Genomic DNA, 19,949 nt, shown 5'->3' with positions numbered 1-19,949 from the left:
GCAAGTTGTAAAGTGAAAAGATGAAATCCAGTGTACAGAAGCTTCTATGAAAAGAGGAAAGTTTTACATTCCTCCCAGTCTCTAATAGAGATGATCAGAAATTAAAAATGCTACTCGGTCACAAAGTAAACCCTCTACAGCTGCATCCCCTCATACTTCCTATTTAAAGCTCCAGTTTGCTATTCCAAACCAGTACTTACCAGAAAAGCTCACTCTGCAAAGTGTTGTAGCAGCTCAACCACACAAACATCTTTTGTCCCACAAGTCATAATACGTGTCTTGTTCATGAGTGAAATTTATTTTAATAACATTCAATTTTCTTACCTGCTGACTACTTTCTTGATTAACATCCTCTTTGAAATACGCTTTTCTTCCCAGGTCCTTTACAAGTGCAGCTTTATTTTCCCGAATAGAATCATCCGTTGCTAACGGCAGAGGCTTCAGATTTTTCTTTGTTAATCCCTGGGTCGGGCTAGTAAAAGAAAATTCTGATACTAACATGCAGCAACCAGTATATTTTTTTTTGTCACCTGTGTGATATGATATGTTACACTTCAGTTGCCTGGAGGAACCTATTATTTCTACATTCTACATAAATGTAGAAGCCAAAGCACAATACGGGATTTGGGGTTTTTTGGTACTATTTTAATGGTGCATCCCATTCCACTAGGAATTAAGGACATGCATCTTGAAGAGAATAAACATTATAATGCTATAATAAGCATCTAAATTTATATTTATATTTATTATATATTTATATATAATTTTTATAATATTATATATTTATATATAATTAAATTTAAATTTATATTTATATTGATCCTGGAATAATGATGTCACAATGCTAAATAAATTTGTATAGGTGTTACCATAGGTATACAATTTGTATGTTTTACTGTATCAGGCAAGAATTTAAAAGTTAATACGATTTCTCATTGATCTTTACCTCACATCTTCATTGATCATTTACTCTTTCCATGGGCTTTTACCTCTTTCATATCTCTCACCCTTTTATGACACCTAATATCAGCGGTTCTTTTTATTTTTATAGATGTAGTCTGTTGTATTTTAGTATTGAAAAATAGTATTACTATTTTATTTTAGTGTTTGAAAATAGTCAAGTTCTTAAATTAGACTGTCAGGAAACTGTGAGAGCAGCAAACTACTAGAGAGCGTGCAACGTTCTAGTAGTTTTCCAGGAGTTGGGATCTTAATAACAGGGGGTCTAGGTAAAAGGCATAACTGACAATTGCTCTGCAAGAAACCTTCCTTTTGTTGTTCTGCAGACACGGTGATCTCTTGCTGCTTTTGTAACCAGCAGTCAGAAAAAGTAAAGCACTTTGCAAGGGTGAAGTGTCATTAATGCAAAGAGAATAGAGCTTGAGCACTTGTGCGCCAGTTGGGAAGGGGAGGAGATGAGGAGTTGCAGTTGATTTTCGCTTGTTGTTGCAATGTCGTGAAAGCAGGCTGAAGGCTTGAGTTGGGTACGGTTAAACCCTTCACTGTGAACCTTGTAACTTTATTATGAATGCCTGCCCGTGATGCCAGGGCCATGAAGGCCTCCAGGTGTGTGCCACAGAGTGATGCTGATGATGCGGCTGTGCTGGACAACTCGGAAGTCTGTAAGTAAGAGTGCGGTGATGGTTTGAAGGCAGGATTTCTTGGCACAGAGAGTGGCGAAATGTATGTATGTATACAGGGACACTTTTTTCTGTTGTAATTATAGAATGCAAAATAAGTAGGAGATTGTGACTTACTGATGGCTATCCCTACCTTGGAGTGTACTGTTGGTAAAAGGGGCAAATATTCCTTCGTTTGGAGTTCTATGGATAAAAAGTTGTATCAATCCACTGGTGCTAGCCATGGGCTAACACAGGGTTTACATAGTCCACAAAAGAGATATTAATTTCAACTCTACTAATAAAGAAGGAACTCTTAAGGCCACAACCTTTCCTGTACATCATTATCCTTATTTGCTTGTATGGTGGTAGCTGTTTTGTCACAGAAATCGTGCTGGATGGCAATTAAAATATTGATGTGCAAACCATTAGAGGTTTTCTGGGGAACTTTAAATACAGAAAGTGTTGCAACCAGACAAATACCTTTACATAAGTTATTTCTTAGATTTACCTGGGCTAAGAAATAACATACATTATGAGATACCACTTAAAACTTTACTTGTTGCTTACAATAGGTAAGAATGTTTTTATAGCTCATATAGGCAAATGGTCTTAGAGTGACTTATCTTGCAAGCTTGTGAAATCTCTTTTCTCCCACTAGTACAGTCCTATGAAGCTCTGAGCCCCCAAATTATTGTATGTATCTATTTATAAACTCACATTTCTCTATATTGAACTTATCTTACCCTTGATGCATCTTATTGTAGAAACTATTATCCCATCCTTTCTTAGCTGAGTGTAAAGGTTAGATGAAATGACTAGACTATATTAATAACTTGCTTTTCTATTTTATGAATGACTTGCATTTCAGTAAACTGCCCACTGAACCGAAATAGATCTTATTTTCCCTTATGAGTATTTCTTGTCCCTGCTTCTGCACATATGGTTTATGCTACTTACGTCGTTGGTGTACTTCTGGGCAGTCCCATAGCATTGGTTGATGGCACAGTAGGAAGTGAAGGAAGAACAGAACTAAGGAAAGCTGCAGGATTCTGAATTCGGCCCGTTGGGGAGATAGGAGCAGGAGTCACACTCTGCGGCTGAAACTGTTTTACACTAGATGTAGAAAGTGTTAATGGAGGCACCGTAGATTCTTTAGGGCTTGGTAGAGACTGTTCACTTTTGCTTGTAAACCCTCCTGAAAACCTTGATTGGGCAGATGGAGGATTTCCTGTGAAATTTTCCTTGTTATTTGTTCTTTGAGTTGCTTGAGGGATGTTGCTGAATGTTGTAACTGAGGAGCTAGAAGAGGAGCTGGTAGGTGGGGTGCTTTGTGATGGTAGGAACTGCTTAGGTCGGGTATAGCCGAATGCTTGTGAAGCAGAGGCTTTGCTTTGTTTGTACGTAGTTGAGGTGGACTGTTGATGGAGTGAAGTAGCAGAATTCAATAAAGCTGTGTTGAATGACAGCTCTCTTGTAGATGTCTGATATAGCTGCTGTTGTTCAAGCAAGACTTGGTTCTGGAGCTGTTTCAACTGGGTTTGATCCCTGCATATAAAACAAAGATGAGCATAATTGGTCATGAGCCCTCAATGTGCTGGCTGACTACATTTCCATATGCAAATTGCAACAGAAATGTTCTCTGTCCTGTGATACAGTAAGAGATAGGGGAAACTCCTACATGACCTGTTCTCTAACATTATGAGAAGAGCATAGTCTGCTACTAAAATAAACTTTTCCTCTCTCCTTCTTTGCCAGAGGCACAAGTGCTTTTTTTCTGAAAATTATTTGACTGAAATATAAATATAAATCTTACTTGAAAATACCTAGGGGATAGCATTGTAAAATTCTGCTCTATGTCACCTTAGTACCTCTCTGCTTGTGTAACTAAGAGTAGGATTTGGTTTATCGGATGTTAAATGAGTGTTTGTAAGCCAGATTGCAGTTATTTAGCTCCTGTTTGAGTGGTTCCTGAAACCAGCATTTTGGCTAATAAAGCGTTGTAATAATCGATCGAAAGAGATACTACCAGTGTAGTTTAGGTGGTGTTGACATTCGGTGACAGGCAAGAGTGCATCATTCAGAGATGACTTGCATTTCATGCAATTGTTGTTTCCTAGATGTTATCTACTGTATATATCTTCAGGGCTTTTTTACTTTGCAATTAAGGAAAATCATTTTGCTTTGTCAAGTGGTTTATTTAGTTATTATGTCTATGGAAATACAGCATATGGAAAACAGGCTAACTTTTCCCCTTCCAGAACAGGAAGGACACAGAGGGTACGGAAAATGATCATGTAATAAATTGTCAAGTGTTAAATAACTATTGTTAAAAAGTGAAAAATGTGGACGTAGAGACCAACCACAGCTGGTACTGACAAACCAAATAGGTGAAGTCAAGAGAACTTCTTTTTATTTAAAAGAATTATTGTTTCTATAATGTACTAAACAAAAATTACATTAAAGGTAGATAAAGATAGCAATCTCAAGCTTTCAAAACGTAGAACCTTAGAGAGCTAGAAGTTTTGCAGTCCTGATTTTGTGTCCTTCATATATACATCTGTATAATAATGCACTGCTTTGTTACATTGGGGGGCTTTTGAGAGAAATTCTGCTTTATGCAAGCATTGGGCAGCTTAAATACTGCTTCTACTCCCTCCTTAAGCACACTATAGCTCTGAAAGTAAATAGGGCTGTGAATACAGGCTTAACAAATTAAAAAAATACTGCTCCAAGTTCTTCCTCTGCTACATGGTATGTAAATTCTGTCTTCTTATGTGTAATGTTTATGCTATGAAATTACATCCCTGCTTAAGCATACCAATGAACTACTTTATAAAGTACTTCCTGAGCCTTTAGTTAAAGCTTCTGCCTCTTTAAGAAATGTTATGAAGGACTCTGCATGCTTTTTGTTAAACTAGATTTGAGAGGTTTTAAAAATGCTGAAAAGATGTTTCTTAATAAACTGCAGTGTGAACTCCGCAAATTGTCCTCTAAGAAAACTACACTGCTTCTCAAAATTTCCCCTTGAGTTCACAATGCACTAATCATGCAGGTGGTTTCTAGTTCAAGTGGTTTCACATTATGAAACATTTCCAAGTATTTTATCTGTTTCAGGGGAAGATTAGGTTTGTGAGACATCCCTGGAAATGTTCAAGGCCAGGCTGGATGGGGCTTTGAGCAACCTGCTCTAGTGGAGGTGTCCCTGCCCATGGCAGGGGGGGTGGAACTCGATGATCTTTAAGGTCCCTTCCAACTCTAACCATTCTATGATTCTATGAAAAGTCATGAGGTATGGTCTCTGGGACTACAGTTGCTAGCTGGTGGCTAGCCCATATTATGTATAAGACTGAATATGTATGATTTTGGCAAAACTGCTACTCCGAATTGAGTGAGGTATGAAGAACCTGATTTTATTTTGCCTGCATAAAAGCAGCGTTGTTCACCTTTTGTGAACAACAGCAGAAAACATTGTGGAATTCAATAAAATTTCAAAGGGAAAGCATTTTCCTTTTAAATTTGGAGAATGCTTTTCCCAAGAAGGACATACAGAATAAAAAATCAAGCTCTGTAGAATATGTTTTCTAAGAGTATGGTTAATTAGGCCAGCACCATGTGATACTGACTGTCTTTTTTTTGTTCTGCATTTGAGTTTTTTGCTCTTGTGCAATATTGTCCTGGTCTATGAATACTAAATAATACCAGGTGATGCTCCTGAAACTTAGAATCCCTTTCACTTACAGCTTTGGTTTAGCCAGTACTGGGGGGGGTTCCTTGGATGGTGATGTTGGCTCTGGTATTTTCATTGGTTGTCCATTTATCCTCTCTTGGAAATAGTTGGGTCTGATTTGGTTTGTAGCGCCAGGTCCATCCTCTGATGATGATTCACTTCTTTTATCATCTTCAGGCAGCTTGAAGTGCACACGGAGACCTGCCTTGGAACTCGATCTGGGTTCATTGTGGTTCACAAGAACACCTTCAAGTTTAGGTTTGGGGGGTTGATTTACTACATGAAGGGAAGGAGTGTGTGGCGGAGGTTCATGTTCAGCAGCAATTAAGTTGATTGAGCTCATTGTGTGAAGGGTAGCAGCATTACTGCTGTCTTCAGATGCTGAAATAGCAAATATCAGACTTTTGGTGATATGTAAATACCATAAATTATAGTGAAATGAAATCACAAAAATTACAGTTGGAAAAACTCACTTTGATGTCCTCCCAGCCGTTGGATTGAGTTGTTTGACCTCATTTGTTTAACAACAAATTCCCTTAACAAAGGCATATTGTAAAAGTGAGGGGAAAAGAGACACAGTTCTACTCTGGAAGACCCAGCAGTGGTCTTCAGCCACAAAGGTCCAGGAAGGTCCCTTGTGAGTTCCACCAGCATCTTTGAAATACAAACTTTCTTTCAAGAGAATTCTCTAACTTTTTAGTTATGAAGAACACTGCCAGAAGTTGAGCTGAATTGGAGTCGACAGTGCACTATGCTTTTATGGACTGTACTTTGCTCACTTAACTGCTTGGTGTCTTGGCAGCATAAGTCATGTAGACAGTATGAAAGAGTCTCTTTTGAGGTTTCCTCCTTTGGGCTCTGCAACAAAGAGTTATTGGAATAGCAAACTAGACAATCCATAGAGATTCTAAAAATGGCTATTGCCCAAATCTTGAGGTCAGCAAGAGTTGTGTTTTTGGAAGGGCTGTGAGATTCATTCCCTAATGCTCTTTGTTCCTTCACATTTCTAATTGGGGAAGGACGTGTTGAAAAAACATAGCAATCTGTATGTTCGATAAGCAGCCTGGAGTGCACAGTGCAGCAGCCTGCTCTGCTTCTATTTCCTAGCAAGCACAGGACTAAAACCGACTCTTACCTTTGACAGTTAGGTGAGCTATACTAGATACTGTGCCATATTTATTGCTTGCAGTACAGGTGAAAGTGCCAGAATCTTCTGAAAACACTTCAGCAATAACCAGAGTACAAATTTCCTCTGCAAAGCATCAGAGAAGTATTATTGCTTGAAGTAAACACGCATTGAACAAACACACAAAGCCTTGACTACCCTCAGGGACATTTCCTTAAGGTTTTCCACCTTGCTCGGTTTGATTTTAGTTTCATCAGTATTATCAGTTTTGGCAGCCTTTGTGCGCAGCAGCTGTTATCAGCATTGTCTGCAGCAACTGGCACCCTCTGTGCTCCAGCACGCCCGACCAAAGTGAAGAACAGGTGTCAGCAGCGTTTGGAAAACAGTAGAAAATGTTTTCCTAATCACATGAAGTACAGACTTTCTCTCTGAAGAACTTAAAATTTAATTTAGAGAAATATAATGTGCTCTTTACTCACAACTCACTAAAATAGAGGCATTTTTATCTCTTTGCAGGTTGAAAGATTACATATAACTAAGTGGGAACAACTCAAATGGAGTCACTCTGTAAGGTGAAGAAATACAAAACATATACATATCGGCTGACATTTTCCAAAAGTACTGGTGCAGATTTGCAGATAGAGGGGGTTGTGCTAATTGTGCTTATAGAAAGTTGCCTTTTCACTTCTTTGTGAAGAAGACTAATGGGCACCAAAAATGTGCTAGCAAAATTGTACTAGCAAAAATTAAATTCCATCTTGAAAGGTCAATCTGGGGTTCTGACGTCCCTGTCTGATGAGTATCTGACATGTCTGTGCAGCATTACCAGCTATTGAATACCTACGGTGATGGGATTTTAAATCTTTCCTTTGGCCGGGAGGGAGAGTACCATCTAAAGGTGGTAGCATTTCTTCAACTAGGCAGGGACTATTTTGCTACCGTTTTGCAAGAAACTTTCCTAAAGCCCTAGAGGATTAACATTCTGTGAGTATTTCGGTAGAAGTCCATACCACATTTAAACTTGATTGTTTCTTGTCATCACCGAGGAAAATCTAGTAGCAACAAAGAGCCTATTTGCTAACAACTATAGGAGAATAATAGTTTATTATAGTACTAGGATTATAGAACTAGTTTAAGGCATTATAGTATCTAGTTTATAATACTTAGATTTGCCAACCACTGCGTGCATGGAAAACCAGATTCCTTCTGAATGAGCAGCAGGTGATAAGGCAGTGACAACTGCACCCAACTGATTACCCTCTAAAAACTGCTTCACATTACTCAGCAGTGATGCCACTGGACAGTAAAGGAACAGCATCGGTGGGTTCTGGTAGAAGCTCCATTTATTCATTCCTCACTCTCAGCGACAGACATTGCAGAGAGGGAGTCTCTTTCAAGACACTTTTTGGGGTAAAAAACTTAGAATAGGGCAAGGAGAAGAGTTACAGAAGTTTATATTCCATAAGAATTAATACTCCTTTGGTAATTTTCTGTCTTAAGAGGGGTAGCTTTATATTTGTAATAGTGAAAAGTGTAATGGGGAGAGTGATTGTCTCATGGAGAAGTAATCAAAATCTGTAAAGCTTCTTTGCTCAAATCATGCAGAGTAGCCTACATTCTGCTCTGACCCTTGAAATTAGCAAATCCAGCCACTTTTATAAGATTTGCTGATATCAGGGGTGGAACACCTGATGTGATACTCTCATATTACGCTGGTAGGGAGCAAAGGGAATGGCTGACATGGCTAAACATCTGATGCAATGTTCCCTGGTAAACTAGATAAAAATAGCTCAGTCCTACATCATCTGGTGTACTTCTGATCCTCAGATATACGGGGGACCCTCATACATTGGTTTTGCTTATCTTTAGCTCATAAGGTGGTAACATTGAGGTCCTAAGTCAGAACTGAGTCAAAGCAGAATGGAAACATTATTTTCTTCAAAAGTGATAGAATTAATTCAAATTATATGTTTATGGAACAGCCTACAGTAAAATGCATCTCACTAGTAGCAATTAAAAGAGAAATTGTTAATTAAATGATGGAGTTTAAATAATTAATATTTTATGATGTTAAAACACCACATTTGTATAATCAAAGAAGTATAAGCCTGTTGATGATCCTCACCTGGTTCAGCCATAGATCGTGGTTCTAAAGGGAAGAAGAGCAGAATTAGTAGATTGAATATACTTACTTTTGCCAATATTTTTTTTTTCTTAAGCACTAAACCTGAAGCTTGCTCTTCTCAATATGATGGAATACTTCTTTTCATCCAATTTTCTGTTTAAGGGGTGTTGAAGACAGCCAGGCCTTCTACTCAGTGGTATGTCAAATCCACTGAACAATATGAACACTCATGAACACTTGAGAACTTATGAATAGGAAATAAATTCTGCAAGAAGTATTTTCTTTGCAACCTTTTGCAATCTAGTACTACTGTATTGTGCCTTGAAGAGAATTTCCGAATGAAATCAAGTTATGATAAAACATTGTTTCATTTAGGTTTGATTAAGTGCGGTATTTAAGGAATTTCTATTGAGTTTTAGCAATTTTAGCATTCCATTGACTTAGGAGGAAACTGCAGATCTTTCAGCTGCATTTGAAAATTAAGGTACAAGTATATGTTTGCGACCTGTCATGTAACGTGCACACACACGTATGTGTAAGCATGCTAATGTGTGCTTCAAGTTACTTTTGTGGATAAATAAGCAGTCCACTGCCCATAAGCACAATATAATAGCACTTAACTAAAAGATGAGGGATTTATGGGCAATGTAACTCTGCCTAAATGGTGCAAAACCAAAACCAAGTAACAGAAGTAAGGCTGAATTAGAAAAGGACATTAAAGTGGCAAAGGGATCAAAGCAGAAGGCAAAACAATCCAACAGTTTGGGGCATCTCAGATGAATACTACCTGTGAGTATGCTGTTCGATTCATCCAGTTTTGGCTTCTGGAACCCAGATCTATTGCCATAAATATGGCTTATACAGTTCTTACCATTGTAATAACAAATTCAAAGTGTTGTTATGTTAGCAATTTTGTTGCTTGCCTATATTTTATTAGACACAATATTTCCACACAAGAAACATACTTTTCTGTAATATCCTAAAATCTGGAGAATCTTCTATCAGTGTTCCTTCTCTATACCATTCAACCTTTGGGGAAGGAGCTCCTTTCACCCGACATTCAAAGACAACAAGCTGCCCCTCAGAAGCTGAAATATCCTGTAACATCTAATAGAGAAAACGAATAGACAGTCAGTAAATGTTTTTTTGGTCTGGAAGTAATACTGATTTCAGTAGGATTTCATAAAGCCACTTAAGTCCTTGAATGGCTTAAGAAATGCTTAATTCCTTTTTTTTTTTTTTCTTCAATAGCTAGAAAATTTTAATTATCTCTCCATACAATAAATTGACCTCTTTAACTTTCAGATATGTCATAGAACAAATTACCTTTGTAAATACAGGAGCAGCAATTATAGGTCTTCCATCCAGTCCTTGCAAATAGTTAGTGGGGCTTTGAGCCTGTAGGGTGCAAAACATCACATGATGATGTTTAGGTGTACAGAGGATATTTTTCCATACACAGGAGAAACATGCTTTCAGAATGACAAAAAAGAGATTTTGTTGGGTGAAGCCCAAAGCAAGATATTTAATGCAGTGAATAAAAGTTGCTCTGTTGTAGACAACTGCTAGCGATATTCCTGGATGGGTTACTGCCCAAGTAACAAAAATGTTGTGATTGCCTTTACAGAATCATAAAATGGTTTAGGTCAGAAAGGACCTTAAAGACCATTTAGTTCCAACCCCCCTGCCCTGGGCAGGGACACCTCCCACCAGAGCAGGTTGCTCAAAGCCCCATCCAGCCTGGCCTTGAACCCCTCCAGGGATGGGGCATCCACAGCTTCTCTGGGAAACCTGTTCCAGTGCTTCACCACCCTCACAGGAAAGAATTTTGGTTAAATAAGGCCTTATTGAGTTAACCATGGCAAGGGAAACTTCACTGCGGTGTATTATAATGTCATTCATTAATGTGTCACCACACAAGGCTGCTTGGTGGTAGTGTCCCTTTAAAAATTCTTACAAAATATTTATGGATGTTAATAAGGAAAAGTTAAGTTGTGTGTGATTGCTACTGTAATTCTTCTCTTTTGCCAAAACCAAAAAAAAATTACAAAGGTGGAATATCACCCTGTTGACAGTACTCAGTGAAATCAGAATGAAATTACTCTCCTCCTGGAAAAAAGCTTCATATAACTTGATTAATAGATTTTTTTTTTTTTTAATATTAGTGAAATAGAAGCTGCCCCAGGACAGCAGAATTAGTGATTCAGTATCTCAGGAAACACAGACAAATTTTATAGATGGTGTCTTATAAGCCAACAAGATTAAAAGTAATTTTTGAGATAACTATCACTCTTGACTTAGGCAACCTCTGTCAAAATATCAAAACGTTGCTAAGGCTTAGTTCTATTCTCTTTGTAGTCAAAAGGTGCATTACTTCACCTGCTCAGTATCTGTTTATGGGTTATCACCTAATGCTAGGCTGTAAACATTGAAAAGGCAATGTAAAGCGAGTTTCTCATTAACTTTTCAGTTTTATTGTTTCAGTTAATATGGCTCTTCTTCCCTATTAGGAAAGAGTTCACAGTTATGAATATTCTGATAGTTTGCAACAAAGAGTTTGCATGCTAACATTAATTAGAAACTCTTTGATACAGATATTAAGGTGTTTTGTGGTAAATAAGCATGTCTACCTATAAAGTAAACACAGCAGTGAAGTGACTTAGCTCAAAATAAGTTTCATTGGAAGAAAATGATTTTGAGTGAGTTCTGTAGAGAGGGAGAGAAAAAAGTCCTAGGCTGCCGCTATTGAAAGTGAATGAGTCAGGCTGCAACGTGCAGAGCCAGTGAGTTGCCTTACACATCCAAGTGCCCTTCACGGCATGCGGTCCCGGGCCTGCGGGAGCGCACACGGATTCCCGCCGCTGGCTGAGCCAGCAGCAGCTGCTCCTTCTGCTCACTGCCGCAGAGATGCCTGAGATCCGGGCATGAAAGATTCCCTTCCCTTTGCCAGGTGCTAAAGGTTAGCTAGTAGGCAGGACATCTCTTCTGTCGTATGGCTGGGAGGTCCAAAGATGAAGTTCAACAACAAAGCAAAAACTAGAAAATGTGAGGGTTCTGAGTCATGAACAGAAGAAAAAAACACCTTTTCAAGAGCTTGCTTTTGGTCCTTGAAATTCACTGTGTTGTCTCCCCTACCTGATTAACTGGTGTTGACACAGGCTGGACAGGTACAGACACAGGCTGAACCATGGCAGATGGTGCCTTGGAGGTTTCTTGATGCTTCGTTCCAGCTCTAGCAGCAGGAGATGCTGCATTCAAGGAGGTGTCAGCTGGCTTTGGTTTGCTGTGAAATATTAACCAGAAACAAGTTCTCTAATTGGAAGCTGGAGCTACGTGTGTGTCCCTTAGTTATGTCTCTCCCAGTTACACGTCAACTGCAGCCTCAATTCTGGGATTGAATTCCAATTGATTGAAACTGATGTGTACTCCTAGGTAAACTGCATTTTATAAGAATCAGGCTGCATACCTTGCCACTCTAATTTCTCATACTTAGTTCAGCGACACCAAATGTAAGAAATGGCCTGGATTAACCCAACTGTAGCTTGAAAGCTGCCGTTACCAGCTCTGGGCAGCATGAGAGGGCAATGCCAGTTTCTGAGAGGACAGTGCTAGTTTCTCTTGCATTGCTCCCTGAGCTTGTATGAAGATTCGGGCCTATGAGATGATGAAAATACCATGGTCTGCTTAGATACAGATTCAATAATTTACTGCTGAAAAATAAAAAAAGAGAGGTATGCTTTCTGACTATCTTATCATGCAATTTCGGTAGTGTACAGGTTGGGACCTCTTAACTTCTAGGTTTTTTTATATGGAATTAAAAGAGTTGTCCCTGTTTATTTTTATTGCCAAGTAAAATAATGCATGCAGTGAAGAGATTGTATTTTTATTCAGTTTGAGGTATGGAGTGGCTGCTCTGGAATGTACCACAGGTCCCCTCAGGAAAGCTAGCTTTCAAACCAGAGGAAGCCTTACTCAGAGTAAACAGGCAGTTGCCATGATCGCAAGTTTCTCTTTTGAAATGGTGAACTTTTTTTTGCACCTGTTCTCACATTAATTCCCCTTAATTACAGGTGTTCGGGTTCATGTGAACACAGCTGGAAGCTAAGCAAAAATAAAGACACTCTGACTATATCCAAAAGTGATCTTTCATAATTCTGTCATTGGAGGACATCCCACTACAATGTCAGAGCAGCATTCTTTTTTTCCCAAGAAATACAGACTGCAATACATTACTTCACAATTTAATGAGGTAAGCAACTTAGAGATACCATCAAGTGGGCAGGGTCGTGGTCGACACTACATTAACAACTAATGAGATGAATAAGAAAGAACATTATGCCTGAGACATTTGAAAAGTCTGAGCTAGAACTATGAAAAACTTAGCAATTCGTCCCAAAACCTTTGAGATTTTGATCTTACATTTTATATTAAACCCTTACATTTATCAAAGTCCATAAATCAATCCAATCTGGAGTATTTTATGACTTTGAAGTAAAAATCACCTAAAACAGGATTTGCTGTCAGCCTAAGGTCTTCAGTCAAAGACACAGCAGTGTTTTTTATTTGCATTTTAAAAGAAAATGACATTTGTAATGAGTACAACCCTCCTTAATAAATAATGGGAGAAAACAGGGGTGCATAAGTCTACCTGATTAGAATTTCCTCTTTATATAGCACTGGTTGCTTTTGAGGTTGAATTAATGCATACAAAGGAGTTCAAAATAAAAGATCGATTATTTTAGTTTTCAACCAGTATGACTCCCTTTCTAGTTAATAGAAAGACTTTGATTCTGAAAGACTATGGATTTTAACAGCATTGGAACAGGTTCTAAATGCACAGGGAATGGATTTGATTTAGGAAAAATAAAATTATTTCCCAGGTTTTAGATTACACCTGACACCTTTTATTTCTTTTTATAATTAAGTAGTCTTTTATACCCATCATTTCAGTTTACTCTAGTTCATATGTATTCATTTCCTTATCTTAAATCTAAATAATCCATGTATAGCCATCTTATGCCAAAAACTTCATGACATACCATAGTTTCACATGAGAAGTTTTACTACACGGTTTTTCCAAGTCAGATGCTTAAATAAGTATTTAAGTTGGGTCTATTCAAAAGGCATCTGTTTTAGTAAATTAATTTTGGTAGTTTAATATTTAAGGTAACATATTTCTTCTTGGGGCTATATTTAATATTAAAGTTTAAATTCTTCAGCTAAAGTTGAAGGCACACAAGCAAATGTGTATTCGATCCACGCTATTTGTAAAGCAAACTAACACACACACAAACAAAACCCAACCCAAATATCCCAAACAAATCCCAAAAAGCCCAATATGTTAGAAGTTGCAAAATATGAATGGAAACTGCAATCTCTACACTTCTGAGGCTATTTTAACTGTAAGAAACATGGAAGATATAATTGATTTTAAACTTACTGATCCATTTCGTTTTTGATGATTTCACCTTCAGAGTCAGAAGAAGAGACTCCTATGGAAAAGAAAAAAAAATCACTTAGCAGAAGGGTTTTTGGAGAAGTTTATCTCTGAATGAGACAAGTCCTGATTCAAATTTCCTCTAGAGCATTCTAAGAATATATATTATAAAGCTATGCTAAAACAAAAGATCCCATTGCAGTGGAAGTGAACCAGTGTGTGCACTGCGTAAGATGCAGAACTGCTATTGAGATAAGGCAGGGTTGGGATAAGGTGCAACTGAAATGAAGAAAACAACATCCAAGAGTTAATGTATACCTGGGTCTTCCTTGGGTTCTCTTTAAAATGCCACTAGTATGATTTAGTCTGTAATTGCTGTTGTGAATCAAGTAAGAACTTTTTTTCTCAGACACCTGATACTACCATTTTTTTTTTTTTTTAAAGGGGGAGAAAAAGAGAAAGACTTGGAATCACAGCTTTTATTCTTAAACTAGTGCCTTGGAGCACAGTTTGGAGAAGATACTAGCTCAGTTTACTAACAGCTGTGTTACTGAGACATTTTACACTTCTGATTCAGCCTTCACTGTGTTTGGAATTTGCATTTTCTCTGCAGTTCCTGCCAGTGAGCACCTGCATCAGCCATGGCTTCCATCCAACATCCACTGAGTTCGGTAAAAGCAGGCCTTGGCCCCAGTCTTGAGAACTAGTAAATCCCTGCCAAGCACAGACATCTCCCATTAATGTCAGGGGCACTGCAGATACTAAAAAAGGACTCGTCCTTTCACTGTCAGATTAGAGACATGAAAGAGGAACAGTAGAGCAAAATTAACCTTGTATTAAGGAAGGTAGGTGCTGTAATTTATGAATGGTCCCACTGTTGTCAGTGATGGTACTCGGAGTATATTTCTCTGCCCAATAAATGGAAAAAAGACAAAAGGGTAAAAAAAGATTCTGTATGTTTATTCTAAATTTGTAATCCTGCTAGCACAATGATGGATGCAATCTAAAACCATACCCAAAAAAGTGTTACAAAGAAATATAATAAATACACCTCTCTTAAGCCAAGTAGAATATATTAAAAAGTATAGTGAGAAAGAAAGATCTAAGTCTGCACATCTATATTCTGTTTTATTTACAGCATCTATTGTGCAAGTAAAATACCAATTTTCTGGCATTTTTATTTTGGTTATAAAGTCCCAAGAATGGGTTAGGATGAAACTATCCTATATTCACTTTGTAATAATGACTGTAGGAAAAGGGATTAATAAGAATTAGACAAGAAGTTTAGGTTCTTATATTTCTGTAGAGTACCACTAACAAAAAATATAAGGTGTCAACAGAATCTATTTCTAGACTTCAGTCTTGCAGGGAGATATATAAAAACTCTGGGAAGCAGCACAATAAAATTATATGTAAAGAGTAGTCACTTATCTAAAGAGTATTTTACAGAGAAACAATAAATATGTTTATAATGACAAAAAGTGTTGACTCCCTGCTATGTATTTTTGGTGACAAATTTATATCGCAGTTAACATACAAAATACATAATTGCATCTTAATCCCTTATGACCAATTTCAACAACCAATCTCCACAACAATTCTAACATTACCTTCTATGTAAATCTCTGCAGAAGTGGAGTCTGTTCCATAGATGTTTGAAGCAAAGCACGAGTAACGTCCTGTATCCTCCTCAAAAGCTTCCAGAATAACCAATGAGTGCTGATCACGTGCCTGGATAATTTGAATGTCTGGTGAGTTTTCAAGCTCCTTCCCTTCACAGTACCACCTGCAAGGCAAAAATATTGTTTATCAATGCAAACTTGACACTAGAATGACGATGTTCGAAGCCTTTCTGATGATAAAACAGGTGGGTATTAGCCTGAAGATTGCAGAGGACTGCAGGCAAGTGTTGAATCAACATAGGAATAAAATATTTATGATTTTCATAATATTCAATTACAGCAAATAATAGAGCTCCTTTCTTTGCAGTATTGAAACATACTAACAAACTAGTTTATGTAAGTGACCCTGGCACAGCTTTGTCTTGATATACAGATTTTAACAGTAGAGTAGAAGAGCTCTGAATCTGGAACGCTGTCAATCCAGCTCTGAATTTCTCTTGAGGTACATTCAGATCTGTGTTATAGCTTAAACTGTAGCAAAAAACCCCTACATCCTAAGTAAACAAATTTCCCTCATTCCAAAGTTCGTGTTGATTCAGAAAGTGACTGAAATTTACTCTAATGTTACTCTTTGTTTTGCCACATATTTAAGACAATCTGCTTTTTATAAAAGATGGCAAAAGTGTATCATAAGGAACGAGAAGTGATCTATTACAACATGGAGGAACTTCCTTACAGAGACGTGGCCAGCAAGACAGCTGGATCTTGAATCCTTTCCTCCATTGTATTGCTGTGTTTCTCTTTTAAACCCCACTACGCATCCAAGAATATAAGGGAAGTCCCTAAGTGTTCAGAAAGGTTGTTTCAGTAGAAATTGCAGGAACCCAAGTTAAAGTAAAATCAGCACCTAAAAAGACAGTTCCATACTTGGACTCCCCAGTTCAAGAAGGACAGGGAACTGCTGGAGAGGGGACAGCAGAGGGCTACAAAGATGATGAGGGGCCTGGAGCATCTCTCTCATGAGGGAAGGTTGAGGGATTTGGGTCTTTATTTAGTCTGGAGAAGAGAAGGCTGAGGGGGGATCTGATCAACGCCTATAAATACTCCAAGGGTGGGTGTCAAGAGGAAGGGGCCAGTCTTCTGTCAGTGGTGCCCAGTGACAGGACAAGGGGCAATGGGCACAAACTTGAACACAGAAAGTTCCATCTAAACATGAGGAGGACCTTCTTTACTTTGAGGGTGGCAGAGCCCTGGAACAGGCTGCCTGGAGAGGTGGTGGAGTCTCCATCTCTGGAGACATTCAAAACCCACCTGGACGCGTTCCTGTGCAACCTGCTCTGGGTGGACCTGCTTTGGCAGGGGGGTTGGACTAGATGATCTCCAGAGGTCCCTTTCAACCCCATATCATTCTGTGATTCTGTGACACAATGAGTTAATGGCGGTAACCATCAACTCAACCTAAGATCTAGTGGGAGGGGAGAGCAGGCCTGGTTGCTATTGCTTGTTAATATGGAAAAGACAGAACAGAAAGAGAAAAACCAGGTGCATTTGCAGAACCAGATTTAAATTTAATAAGACAGTTTAGGTTTTATGGAGAAGGTGTAGTACTATGTATAGGGATCCAGAGTGAAATGATTGGGGCAATACTCAGAAGTTTGTGTATTTTTAGATAACTATCTAAATTTGAAAAGGCAAACCGAGGTGCATTCATATTCACCATAACTTTTCTCATAAATATAGACAGATATAAAACTCTACAAAAATGTTTGTTGTATTTTCTGTTTACTGCTGCTTTCTTAACTACGTATGGTTGATTAATGCATCTTCTGCATGTATGGGTGGGGGATGTCATACTGATAACATTTTTTTATTCAGTCAATTTTTTTAAATGAATAAGTGTTTCATCCATCTTTATATGGTAATTTGGTAAAAGTGCCTGCTAGCTTTTGAGTGCATACAAATGCTATCAAAGCAATGGCAAATGTATTTACTCATATATTACAGCAAGTAAGATTAGTTGTGGAAAGGATAAGGATAGGTTTTTAAGTAATAAATTGTAATAATTCATATTTCCTGGTTCATACTATAAGGTATGTTGATACATGTCCTTCCCAGACAATTTAGAAAAACATTAATAAATAAATTTGTTTAACCATTCAATTTTATTCACCCCTTGGAAGCACAGCTTTTTACAACAATTTGTGCTACAAATTGAGCATGAAGAAATTAATATCTTATTAATATCACATTAATATCCACATTACATATGGACGGTCTGGACCCATGGAAAGCCAGAATTTAATAGAAGTATAATGTAGAATTGAAAAAGGAGCCTCAAAGGGACTGTGAGGTATGAAGGACTACAGATCTGGAACTTAAATGCTGATGACATAGCTAAGAAGTAAACCATGCACTATTTGTGCACCATCCAACTAGCCGTCCAACATGGCTTTCTTAAAGTAGACAGGGTATTCCCCAGCCCACTTCGAGTCGCGCATTAGTGTAATCTGTAGCTCTACAGTCAACTGACTCGACTGCACAGCTTGGAAAGCATACAGGTCTGCCTGCTACGGAGGGAAGCTCCTGCACTGTAGAATGAATCATACTGCTTAACACAATTTCCCTTTTTAGAAAGGCAAACCTTTGTAGCCAGAGAGTAAAAGTCTTGGTTCGTGTCTACATCTGCTTGCCTATCCTGTCGGACAAGCCTCCATTGTAACAAGAATTGTCTAACAGAATGACTTCTATGAATTTAACATTTGTGATTGCAATGGACAGTCATGTAGTAAATATCATCATGTTAAAAGAGGATGCCAGTAGAGTGTAAAATTTCCCAGCTCTCTTCCCTGACATTTCACAGCCGAAGTACAGCTTTGCTTCACTAAACTACATCTACATCCTTCTTGCACAGTTTTACAAATGAGAAACTGGCACTGCTTTATGCAGAGAACTTCAACCAAAGTTACTAATTTCTCTTCCATTTGAGCCAGAGGGCTCTGATAGACAAGCTCTTGCAGACCTGGCAGCAGTGCTTTAAGATGTTAAAATCCTGATACTGAATTCTTTGCTGGAGGTTTCTTGCTCTGAAGCAAGGATGGCGGGTTCAACTGTGTTCCCAGGCCTAGCTGCCCCAATTCTGGTCTAATGAAAATGGGTTTGCACTAGGACACTACATACATGGATCTAGGATAAGTGAGCCATACAAATTCTCCTATATATCATTTTTGGTACATGTTACTAGCCATAAAAGAAGGGTCTGGGCAGTCAGGAGGCTACAGCTGCATCTTAAATTGCCACAGGTGTTTGCTTGAACTCAGTGTGAGCCACAACATTAAGGGAATATTTGTTTGTCCCTCTGAAGTACAACAGTTCATTTGCTAGGTTTTCTACCAATCTGGTAGGCAAAATAAGACGTTTTGGAGTACTTTCTGTCAGTGGACAATCTGCCTAGGACAACACTGTACTTCAGGATAGCTTTCAGCAGCCATTCATGCTACTTCTCAAACCTCAGTGGAACTTGTTTTAGGGGCTTCACAATACCCCTGTGTTCTGGATGTTAACCACACCAATACAACATGCAGCACCTTTGGAAATTTAAGAGACAGCTGTCATCATACAAAAGGGAGTAATAACCTCAGCACATATCCTAGGATGCCAGGTGAGCTAGCACATATAAGAAGATAAATAAGAGCTTATGGGGTGTTCCGGCTCAGACTGCAAGTCCACCTAACCCAGCAAACTGTCTTGACAGTGGCCAAAAGCAGACACTTATGGAAGAGTGTGAGAACAGAACAAATCTATACGTATATATATGTATGTATATTCTTCTAATTCTCCGGAGTATCTAACCATTCTCTTAATCTTTTTTAGCTTTTTATCTTTATCTTTATCTTTATGTTTTATCTACCATTATCTTTTTTAGAAGGTGTGAAGCAGCACTTAAAAAAATAATTTTAAAAAGGGAAAATCATTGGTCTTAAAATGATTATTTACAAACTACCTCTCTTTTAAAGGATTTCACTTTCACAGTACCGTTGCTATTCTTTTCTAGTAGATTAGATTGTGTGGTTCTTTACTACATTTAGTTTGCAAATCTTGCTTTTTATTTGTGTCATCTTTATTTTGAAAGAATTGGTTTACACTTCCATTCAAAATACATTTCCTTTAAAAATAATGATCTAGCTTCTGATTGAGCTGTAGTGTTTGTATTCCATCATAGTCCAGTCAGGGTCCTTCAGGTCCTCTAATACAAACCTCTTGAAACAGAAAGAAAAGCTACATCTATTTTAG

The 19,949-nt window shown here is 38.1% G+C and overlaps 1 protein-coding gene across 1 annotated transcript in view; it reads right to left on the bottom strand.

The window, feature by feature from the left end:
* Nucleotides 1–19,949, bottom strand: part of MYPN (myopalladin) — a 65,417-nt gene that overhangs the window by 26,696 nt on the left and 18,772 nt on the right. The window contains exons 3-12 of the mRNA XM_074154901.1: nucleotides 15,648–15,823; nucleotides 14,041–14,092; nucleotides 11,736–11,883; nucleotides 9,927–9,998; nucleotides 9,566–9,707; nucleotides 8,601–8,624; nucleotides 6,485–6,601; nucleotides 5,361–5,730; nucleotides 2,580–3,167; nucleotides 325–472 (exon numbers count right to left, since the gene is read on the bottom strand). Coding sequence (XP_074011002.1) covers nucleotides 325–472; nucleotides 2,580–3,167; nucleotides 5,361–5,730; nucleotides 6,485–6,601; nucleotides 8,601–8,624; nucleotides 9,566–9,707; nucleotides 9,927–9,998; nucleotides 11,736–11,883; nucleotides 14,041–14,092; nucleotides 15,648–15,823 — 1,837 coding nt within the window. The remainder of the gene's footprint in view (nucleotides 1–324; nucleotides 473–2,579; nucleotides 3,168–5,360; nucleotides 5,731–6,484; nucleotides 6,602–8,600; nucleotides 8,625–9,565; nucleotides 9,708–9,926; nucleotides 9,999–11,735; nucleotides 11,884–14,040; nucleotides 14,093–15,647; nucleotides 15,824–19,949) is intronic.

The sequence above is a fragment of the Numenius arquata genome, chromosome 10 (assembly GCF_964106895.1).
Source record: "Numenius arquata chromosome 10, bNumArq3.hap1.1, whole genome shotgun sequence".
Taxonomy (NCBI): Eukaryota; Metazoa; Chordata; class Aves; order Charadriiformes; family Scolopacidae; genus Numenius; species Numenius arquata.
The sequence above is the reverse complement of the archived record's forward strand: the minus strand, read 5'-3'. Positions and strand labels throughout refer to the sequence as shown.